The sequence below is a fragment of the Hemicordylus capensis genome, chromosome 2 (assembly GCF_027244095.1).
Source record: "Hemicordylus capensis ecotype Gifberg chromosome 2, rHemCap1.1.pri, whole genome shotgun sequence".
In the NCBI taxonomy this organism is placed as follows: domain Eukaryota; kingdom Metazoa; phylum Chordata; class Lepidosauria; order Squamata; family Cordylidae; genus Hemicordylus; species Hemicordylus capensis.
The window spans coordinates 236,329,961-236,340,413 of NC_069658.1; the positions used below are offsets into that span (position 1 = coordinate 236,329,961).

At 50.4% G+C, this 10,453-nt stretch overlaps 1 protein-coding gene across 2 annotated transcripts; it reads left to right on the top strand.

The window, feature by feature from the left end:
• The first annotated feature begins 4,987 nt into the window (after positions 1 to 4,987).
• Positions 4,988 to 10,112, top strand: LOC128341968 (zinc finger protein 496-like). 2 transcript variants are annotated; one of them, XM_053288699.1, is made up of 4 exons: positions 4,988 to 6,201; positions 6,637 to 7,262; positions 8,629 to 8,767; positions 9,247 to 10,112. In XM_053288699.1, exons 2-4 carry the CDS (start codon positions 6,837 to 6,839, stop codon positions 9,462 to 9,464), a joined length of 783 nt encoding a protein of 260 aa, XP_053144674.1. In that variant the 5' UTR covers positions 4,988 to 6,201; positions 6,637 to 6,836; the 3' UTR covers positions 9,465 to 10,112. The 2 variants fall into 2 exon arrangements, with proteins under 2 accessions (XP_053144674.1, XP_053144675.1); XM_053288700.1 differs by having other exon boundaries at positions 8,629 to 8,755.
• The last annotated feature ends 341 nt before the right edge of the window (positions 10,113 to 10,453 follow it).

Here is a 10,453-nt window from a genome sequence, read left to right on the forward strand (position 1 = left end):
TTGTAGTTCAGCAAATGCTGGAGGGCCCACTTTGCCCACCCCTGCAATGGAGGCTCTTTCCTTCTAGCAGCAGCTGCCTTTCCACTGCCTCTTTGGCACGGTTATCTCCTCACAGCAGTCAGCTGGTCTTGCTCCTTGAGGTGAGACACTGTTGCTCCCTCACCATGTTCCTCTCTTTATTGCTGCAGGTGATTGGAGGGAGGGAGAGAAACCGGCCGATGGAGCGAGAAGGAGAACCGAAGGGAGCCAGACGTGGAGGCAGACTAGTCCTTCTGAAGGGCCAGACTTGCATTCCATCCCAATCCCAGGAGAATGCCACAAGGGAAGCAGCAGGAATAAGATCCCTCAGGGTGTAGAAACCTTGACTAGTCAGCTGCATCTGAGCAGACGTCCCAGAATCCACAAAGGTGAGAAATGCTATACATACTCAGAGTGTGGAATGAGCTTCAGTCAGAAGGAAGGACTTGGTCTCCATCAAAGAATCCACGCAGGTGAAAACCCTTTTAAATGCTCAGAATGTGGAAAGAGCTTCACTCGGGGTTACCAGCTTACTGTCCATCAGCGAGTGCACACAGGGGAGAAACCATATACCTGCTCAGAGTGTGGAAAGTGGTTCAGTCAGAAGTTACAACTTACTCACCAAAGAATCTGCTCGGGGGAGAAACGAGATACCTGCTCAGAGTGTGGGAAGAGCTTCAGGCAGAAGGGAAAGCTTACTGTCCATCAAAGTGTCCACACAGGAGAGAAACCATATTCCTGTTCAGAATGTGGAAAGAACTTCAATTATAAGTCACAACTTACTGTCCATCAAAGAGTCCACACAGGAGAGAAACCATATACCTGCTCAGAGTGTGGAAAGAGTTTTAGTCAAAATGTAAACCTTACATTTCATCAAAGAATCCACACAGGTGAGAAGCCTTTTAAATGCTCAGAATGTGGAAAGAGCTTCAATCGGGGTGAAAGGTTTATTGTCCATCGGCGAATCCACACAGGAGAGAAACCCTATACCTGCTCAGAGTGTGGAAAGCGGTTCAGTCAGAAGTCACAACTTACTTTCCATCAAAGAATCCACACAGGAGAGAAACCACATAGCTGCTCCGAGTGTGGAAAGCAGTTCAGTCGGAAGTCACAGCTTACTGACCATCAAAGAATCCACACAGGGGAGAAACCATATACCTGCTCAGAGTGTGGGAAGAACTTCAGGCGGAAGGGAATCCTTATTTCCCATCAAAGAGTCCACACAGGAGAGAAACCACATACTTGCTCAGACTGTGGAAAAAGCTTCAGCCATAAGGTAACACTTACTGTCCATCAAAGAGTCCATACAGGAGAGAAACCCTATACCTGCTCAGACTGTGGAAAGAGCTTCAGCCATCAGGCAACGCTTAGTTCTCATAAGCAAGTTCACACAGGAGTTAAACCATATACCTGCACAGAGTGTGGAAAGAACTTCACTCTGGGTTACCAGCTTACTGTCCATCAAAGAGTCCACACAGGAGAGAAACCATATGCCTGCTCAGAGTGTGGAAAGAGCTATAGTTACAACCGAAACCTTATATTGCATCAAAGAATCCACATAGTTTAAAGGCCTTTTAAATGCCCAGTATTTGGAAAATGTTTTACTCAGGTTGTCAGGCTTACTGTCCATCACAGAATCTTCACAGGAGAGAAACCATATATCTGGTTAAGAGTCTGGAAAGCTGTTGGACTGGTTCCCAGACATTCAGTCTACACATAATGTGGTGACCAACTCTGAAGTCCCATTTTCAACAAAGGAATTTTACTGTGCTTTTGGACACACTGAGTTGGGAGTGGGGGAAGTTAGAAGGGGTTCTCTGGACAGATTTATGTGATAAAGGCCAGAGTCATGAGATGTTCCATTCCTTCTACCTTCGGTGTATAAGTTTTGATTGGGCTTATTAGGCTCTGCTTGCTAGCTTGGAAACCAACTAGAGAGCTAGATTTTTTTTCTGGAACTGCAGTTGTAAATAGGCAAATACAGGCACTGTGTTAATTTTCACTCCATTTGACAGTACCACTTTTTGTGGACTTTTAGTGCTTTGATTTTGAACCTTTTGCAAGTAGTATTCTATTGCTTTCCATCAGCTTTGTTGTATATAATACTTTCTTATAAGCCCAATGGAAAGTAGCCTATGAGCCTCCCCCCCGGCTCTCAAACGATACCCCTGTATTAATGGTGGGTGTTTGTTTAATGCTTGAAGAGATGTCAACCAGGATAACTCACATGTTCCTGTCAGTTGCACCTTCTACACAAAAGAGGCTCATCTTGACTCAGTCTAAATCTCTAGGGGTGAATGACCTTAAAAGAGTGATACATATACTGCTAACCTCCAGGCTTGACTACTGTAATACACTGTACGTGGGGCTAACTTTGTATATAGTCAGGAAACTACAATTGGTACAGAATGCGGCAGCCAGATTGGTCTCTGGGACAACACGAAGGGACCACGTCACACCGGTTTTAAAAGAACTGCACTGGCTGCCCATATGTTTCCGGTTGAAATACAAAGTGCTGGTTCTTACCTAGAAAGCCCTTAAGGGTTTGAGTCCAGGCTATTTAAGAGAGCGCCTCCTGTGTCATGAACCCTGCCACCTATTATGATCTTCCGGAGAGGTCTGGTTATGGTTGCCACCAGCTGGTTTGATGGCAACCTAGTTCTGGGCTTTCTCTGTGGCTGCCCCAGGGCTTTGGAATATGCTTCCTGCTGAAATAAGAGGAACTCCTGTTTGTTTCCTGGAAGAACCTCAAGACTCTCCTGTATTCACAGGCTATTAGAATTAATTTTAATCATTTAAAAAACTTTTTAAAGTAACTATTTTGTTTTTATTTTGTCATGCATTTTAATCTGTGACTTTTAAATATTTTAAATTTTGTACACTGCCAGAGATGTACATATCAAGCAGTATAAAAATATGCTGAAACAAATAAATCAATATACCAGTGAGTCAGGATTCTGGAAGTTTGTGTGTGTTTTCTCTCCACAGGTTCTCCCATTGATGAGCTGACTAGGGCAATGAAAGGACCTGCCTTTTACCCTCCTGGGGTCAGGTGTTTCCTGGGCTGGTATATGCGTCCTCATGGAGACACGGGGTGCATGTGCAGCCTCCTTCCCAGCAGGGTCCTGGCCCTGACAGATGCAGAGGGGCTCAGGAGCCAGAGTGAGCGGTGTTGGGAGGGGCCGCCCCTGCAGTAGCCTGCTGACCCCACCACTTTTGCCTGCTCCCGAGAGCTTCTTGGCCTCTCTTGCTTCCCTTGGGCCAGTGAGTTGGGCGGCGATGGCGGTGGCTACGTCCTTGAGGTTGGCCCGGACACTAGTCTTCCAGGAGTGCGATTCGGTGTTGCCCCGACTGAAGTGAAGCCCACCGTAGGAGCAGGAGGCTGCTATAGCTAGAGGACCAGCTTTCATTCGAGTCTGCTCCCTTCTGTGAGGGGGATTGAAGCACTAAGGCAATGGGTGCCGGAGCCGGCCGCAAGCTTGGAAGCAGCAGGGGAGCAGGCTGGAGGTCTTACAAAGCACACACTTCTAGTCTCCCATTCATATGCAACCAGAGCGGACCCTGCTTAGCTAAGGGGACAAGTCATGCTTGCTACTACAATCGATTAGACAGTCCTCAAGTTAGTGCACATGCACCTCAAAAGTTTATGTGTCCTCCATCTTGGATCAGGTTGGGTGACATCATCACAAGCTATGCTACAAAGGTGTCCGTGTGTGTCACTCACTGCAACTGTACCCAATTTGGTTCAAATAGGTTAGGCAGTCCACAAATTAGCCCGCTTGTGAGTGATGTTCAGGCAGACACCACCTTGAATAGGAGTGGATGACATCATCACACACCATACCTTTTGGGTATTCCTATGTGCCCCTACAGCTGTAGCACATTGGGTTCAAATCTTTTAGGCAGTTCACAAGTTAGCCCACTGGCATCTCCAAGGTTCATGGGTCCACCATCTTGGATTGGGGTGGATGACCTCATCAAAAACGACGCTATTGAGGTGTCCCTGTGTGTCACTCACTATAACTGTACCTACTTTGGTTCAAATCAGTTAAGACAGTCCACAAGTTAGCCTATTTGTGCCTCAAACGTTCACATGTCCGCCATCTTGTACAACTGTACCTGATTTGATTCAGATTGGTCCAGGCTTTGCAAAGTGGATGGGGAGTGGGTGGGTGGGGGGCACCAACAGGGACACCCACACAGAATGCTGGGTGACCACATCAGCCCCCTGGAAAAGAGGCTCCAAGCAGCACTGTGTGGGTCAGAGGGAGGGAGGGAGGGAGGAGATGCTGGATTGGCAGGGGGCAGTGGTGGCTCCCAAGGCCTTGGGGTCGAGGCTCCCCGGGGCAGCACTGGGGTCGGGCTTCTGCCTCCTGCAGTTGGGCCAGGCGTGGCTCTGTCTCCAAAGTGCTGAGGCCGGAAGGTCCGAAAGCAACCAGGGCTGCTCCTGGCTGGAGTGGCCTCCTCTTCCCTCCCTCCCTCCTGCCTTCCATTTCCCCCGTCCCCTCCACCCGCCCCACATGCACCCTCCGGGCCTCCAGCAAGGGAAAAGGGGGAGCAGAAGCTGTTGACATCCGCAACCTCCGAGGCTCCCCGCAAAGGAGGAGGGGCGTGAGGGGGAGTGACGTCATGCAGCCCCCTTCCCCTCCGTGGCCGTCCAAAGAACCCGCCCAGGGAGTCTCGCGCTCTCGACTCCGCCCCTCCCCTGACTGAGAAGATCCTCCTTCAGCGGCCCCTCCCCTCTGCCTGGAGGACCGCTGGGCAAAGGAAGAGAGTCGCGCTTCCTAGAGGGCCCCGTGAGACGGAAGGCTCGTCCTGCAAGCAGGCACTTCCCGTCCCGTCTGGCTTTTCTCGACAGCAGCACCAGCACATTACAGTGAGAAGAATCCGGTGAGTGCCAAGAAGGGAGGATCTGGGGTGCAAAGGACCCCCGCCCCGCCCCGCCCCGCCCCCGGGGACAAGACAGGGAAGGAAATGGCAGACAGGCAGGCGAGGAGGCTTCGGGAGGAGAGAGGCCCATCATCACTTGCAGGGGCTGCCGCTCAGGGGCAGCAGTCTGGCAGGGCTCCCTCCTGCTTCAGTCCCGGGCTGGCAGCCTCTCCATGTCGCAGCCGGCCTGGGGAAGACGACTCATCAGCAGCTGGAGGACGGAGAGGGTGGCTCCGTAGAAGGAGCTCTCTGGCCAGGCTTCCCTGTTGAATCATGTCAGAGAGACCTTTCTCATGGCTGCAGGAAGAGCTGAGAAAACTTGTAGCTCAGTGGTCGAGCATCTGCTTGCAGACAGAAGGTCCCAGGTCTCTCTAGGATGGGCTGGGAAAGACTCGAGCCTGAGATCGATCAAGGGTCAGACTCAGTATAAGGCAGTTTCCGATGTCCCTAATGACCCCACCAGAGGAGGAGCCCCACCAGAGAAGATTGAGCTGGATGCACCCAGGATCTCTAGAAGTTAGCCTAGTCTTGAGGCTGAAAGGTCTTACCCTGGAATTCTGGTGGGTGGGCTAAGCTGTCCCGCTATTGGGCACTGGAAAATTATGAGGGGTGGTGGTATTTGGTGCTGAGAAATCGTGATTCAAAAGTCTGCAATGTACTGACCTTAGAAACTCTTCCATTTCCCCTGACCACCACTAGGAATCCATACTGCTGGGTGTGATGGACCAGTCATCTCACTCAGGATAAGACACTGTTTGAAATCCATATATAGGGGGATCCTACATCCCAGCAAGCATGAATAAGGGGATTGCACAGAAAGGCTCTTGACTGTAAAATGATGGAAAAAGGGACACTTGAGTGTTCCAGACTGGAGACCCATCCTGTGGCAGCTTCACCCATCCTGCAGCAGTTTCATTGGTTACTGGTCTGCTTCTGGGCTCGATCGAAGGTGCTGGTCTTGACCTTTAAAACTCTACACGGCTTCGGCCAGGGGTACCTGTCGGACCGGATTCGCCCCTATGAATCTGCCAGGGCCCTCCATTCATTGTCTCCGGCCCTGCTCGTGGCCCCGCCACTAAGAGAAATACGGTTGGCGGGTACTGGACACAGGGCCTTTTCTATTGTGGCCCCTCAGCCTTGGAACACCCTCCCTGAAGAGCTTTGCTATTCTTCCTCTCTCTGTGTTTTTTAAAAAACAACTAAAGACACACATTTTAAGGAGGCTTTTTAATTCTCCATCTTTAGTTCTGTCTGGTATGTTCATTAACTTTTAGTTTTTATACTTTTGAGTTTTTATCTTTTAAAATAGCTTTAAATTTGAATCTGAATCCTGATTGTGGTTTTTAACCTGACCTTTAACTTCTTTACTCAGTTTGGTTAATTTTATTACTTTGACTGAATATTCTATCTATTATTGTTGTGAGCCACCCCGAGCTGTAGTGTACTTGAGGAGCCGGGTATAGATATTTCAAATAAATAATTTCTCCATGTGTGGCTCAGTTGTATGAACGAAATACTAAAATGTGGAAGATTTTGAATGATACAGAACTCTTCCTCCAGCTTAATTGAAGGGGGGGGGGGCTTAGAAATTAGTAGGGACTGTTCCTGAATAGGAGTTAGATGAAACGGTGTTGGTCTTTGATGCTCTCTGATTCTCCATGTTTTTCTTTTTCTTCCCCATTTTCTCAGGGAGAAGCTGGAGTTTGAATGTGAATGATATGCTTGTCTGGAAACAACAACAACTTTCAAAACCACCAGCAAACGGGCCTTGGCCTTGTGTGACTCAGAGGTGGATTCATCACATTCTTCTTGCCCTGGGCAGAAAAGTAGCATTAGAGGAAGAAGAGCTTTTGGGTGTGTTGGGAGCTTAAGCTGAGCTTAGAGAGACCATGGATGTGCCAAGCCCAGCAAAGAGTGGATCAGGGAAGGGAACAGAAAAAGGCCCTCCAGCCATCCAGTCTGGCAATGATAAGGGATTCTGGGAAAGAACTGTGCAGAAGATCCTGGGAGGAGACAGCAGCAGCTCAGATGTCCAGGTCAGGAGATTCAGACGGTTCAGGTACTGGGAAGTTCAAGGTCCCCGAGAGGTTTGCAGCCAACTCCACCACCTTTGCAAGCAGTGGCTGGCGCCAGAGAGACACACGAAAGCTCAGATGCTGGACCTGGTGATCCTGGAGCAGTTCCTGGCCATCCTGCCCCCGGAGATGGAGAGCTGGGTGAGAGAATGCGGAGCGGAGACCAGTTCCCAGGCGGTGGCCCTGGCAGAAGGTTTCCTCCTGAGCCAGGCAGAGGAGAAGAAGCAGGAAGAGCAGCAGGTGAGAGAGCATTTCATCCAGGTCGTTTCAAGGGGCTGGAAGTGTGTTGGATACTGTCCTCATGAGTTCTGTCACTTGCCCACTTTTGTGCAGAAATCATCTGAACTCTGATCTCCCTAGGCTCATGGTTCAGTTATACGTTGTGTGCTGGATTATGTTTTTATTTAACAGGAGTCTCTCTCAGCCCTATCTGCAGAAGATGCAGATGCTCTTCCCACACCAGCCCCCTCCCTAAGGGGAATATCTGACAGTGCTCACATGTTGTCTCCCATTCAAATGCAAACCAGGGTGGACTCTGCTTAGCCAAGGGGACAATTCATGCTTGCTATCACAAGACCAGCTCCCCTCCCATTCTTCCGTCTTCTAGTCCCTTCTAGTATCTGTGTTAGGTTAATATTCCAATCAAATGGTTGTTATATACTTTCCTGCCAATGACTGGGTTCCTTGTGGGTTACCTTAGGGCCCTCCGGGTAAGAAACGATCTTAGGAGATCCAGATTCAGAAACTACTGCAAGAGAAATTGACTCTGTTATCAGGATCGTTCTGCTACAATAGGAACATAGTAAGCTGCCATATACTGAGCTATAATCTCTCTCAGCCCTATTTGAAGAAGCCAGGGAGGGGACTTGAAACCTTCCTGCTCTTCCCAGAGCAGCCCCATCCCTTGCGGGGAATCTCTCCCAGTGCTCACACTTCTAGTCTCCCTTTCATATGCAACCAGGGCAGACCCTGCTTAGTTAAGGGGACAAGTCATGCTTGCTATCACAAGAACACCTTTGTATACGACTTTTCAACAAAAGTGATCCAAGTGGGATACATAAATATGTAAGAAGTTAGCTCTGTGACCCAGAATGGCTCACAGTTTGAAAAAAGAAACAGAAGGAGCCACTGGAGGATACAGTGCTGGGCCTAGATTGGAAGAGCATCTGCAGGCTTGCATGCAGAAGCTTCCAGGTTCCCTCCCTGGCATCTCCAAGATAGGGCTGAGAGAGATTCCTGCCTGGAACCTTGTAAAAGTTGCTGCCAGTCTGTGTAGACAGTACCGTGCTAGGTGGTCCAGTGGGATGACTCGCTCTGAGGCAGCTTCCTCTGTTCCTCTGTCCTTTCACTCCTGCTAAATATCAGAGAATCGCCACTTTTTAAAGGCACCGCTCTTGTGCTCAGTCATCAGGGGTTATCTTCTCTCGCCAAAGCTCTTCTGCTGTCTTTTAGAGGACCTTCTGGGCTGTGAAGCTTGGACTAGGAGAGGTTGTTCCCAGGGATGCCTGCTTTTTGAAATGGCTTCCCAGAGGGTATTGGAATTAGAACTGAGGCATGGAAATGCCTTTTCAAAAATGCCCCCCACAGCCGCCTTCTCCTGTTTCAGACAGATGGGATGTTAGCCCAAGCAGCCCCTGAGCTCCGAGATTCCAAGAGAGCTCTGTTGGTGACCCGGCAGAAGCTGCTGTTCAGAGGGATTATGCAGGAGAGTGACGGAGGCCCCATTGCGCTGGGTAAGGATAAAGGTAGAGTGTGCTGTCCAGTTGGTGTCGACTCCTGACAGCCTTGTGGTTGTCTTTGGTAGAATACAGGAGGGATTAACCAAGGCCTCCTACCTTGCAGTACGAGGTGATGTCTTTCAGCATGTTCCTATCTCGCTGCTGCCCGATAAAGGTGTTTTCCATAGTCTGGGAAACATAGCAGCGGAGATTCAAACCGGCAACCTCATGCTTGCTAAGCCGGTAATTTCCCGCTGCGCCTTTGGCTTGGGTAAGGATGCATGGGGGGTCTTTCGACTTGGCTCTTCTCTCTTGAGAAACTCCAGGGCTGCTAAGGGGTTCCCCTTGAGCCTGCGTGTTGGAGATGCTTCTCTTGAGCCTCCTGAGTAGAGCTCCAACACAAAGCTTTGCATGGAGCCCTGAAGTGACAGGAAGACAGACTGATTTCACTGCTGCCACTTCCATGGAAAATGGCCTTCAAGCCCAAACTCTCTTCCCACTTCTAGGCAGTGAAATGACGCTGGTGACTCCTCCTGGACCTTCTCGTCTTACTGGTGGAGTGAAAACTGTGGCTGTGCACTCACCGGATCAGGTAGGAGAAGGATCCCTGCTGGGGAGAGAAGACCTCGCCTCTCTCTGGACCCCACTGAGCCTCACTCAGAGGGGCTCCCTTCTGACTCTGAAAGCCACAGAAGAAATGTTGGGCCCTCCAGGAGAATCTTGAGCCTCCCCCTTTCTGGCAAGACTGATGGAGATACAGTGAGGTGGTTCTCAGGACCAGCCCTTCCTGGGTAAGGCAGTGCTAGCCTGGGAAAGGCTGGTGGTGAGAAGCACTGCGATGGCTCCCGATCCCGGTGCTCCTCTTCCAGGTAACCCCCCTTGGAAACCCTGTCTCAAAGTGAGGTAGGAGGTCACGTGCACACTTCCTCCCTCACTGCCCGGTTGTATGTCCCATTGGGGCTCTAGAAATGGCCACCGGGAGTGGTGACCATAGAGCCCTGACTGCTGAGCGGCCAGGGAGAGGAGCCCTTCTGTTTTGTAGCAGGCTTCCTTTCCACTGCCCACACAGGGCATTGTGGGATGAGGGAGGACTTCCTCCTTCCAATCCCACCTCAGGCAACTAAAGCAGTGCCGCTCCAGTGAGCATGTGACTGGTGGCACCCTGGCCCAACTCCGCTTGTGGTGGGGAAGGTAAGTCGATCCTGCCTCCCCCCTCAGCTCTCCCCAGCTTCACGTGACCAACCTTCACGTTGTATTGCTCTTTTCAGGAGTCTGTGGTCTTGGAGGAGGTGGCCGTGTGTTTCTCCGAGGAGGAGGCGGCTCTGCTGGATCCAGGCCAAAGGGCTCTGCACAGGGATGTCCTGGAGGAGATTTCTGGGCATCTGGACTTTCTGGGTAAGCCACCCTCCTTGCCTCAGCTGATGGTTGTATGAAAGTAGAATTTGCTGCTCTTCTCAGTCTGTAGCAAAGCACTCTGGGGATGACCGTGGCTGGACAGTGTTCTTTGGAATTTCTCCTTATTTGATGAAAAAGGTGTTTGGTTGCCACCAGAGCCTACAAGACCACATTCCTGAAACCCTCAATCAAATGGCAAAACCTCTACCAGCTCCTCTTCCAAGCTGGCCAGACTGTGAGCTCCCTTCAGCCCTTGCCTTGTGAACCTGTTGCCACTACGTTGGGTGGTGGTGGACACGGGGATTGGAGATTGTCTCC

What these genes read in the sequence shown, in the direction of transcription:
- LOC128341968 (XM_053288699.1), top strand. Translation starts at nt 6,837, where the DNA reads ATGGATGTGCCAAGCCCAGCAAAGAGTGGATCAGGGAAGGGAACAGAA. An exon ending in AGAAGCAGGAAGAGCAGCAG is followed by an intron (nt 7,263 to 8,628) that starts GTGAGAGAGCAT and finishes CTCCTGTTTCAG; the next exon opens with ACAGATGGGATGTTAGCCCA. An exon ending in TGCGCTGGGTAAGGATAAAG is followed by an intron (nt 8,768 to 9,246) that starts GTAGAGTGTGCT and finishes TCCCACTTCTAG; the next exon opens with GCAGTGAAATGACGCTGGTG.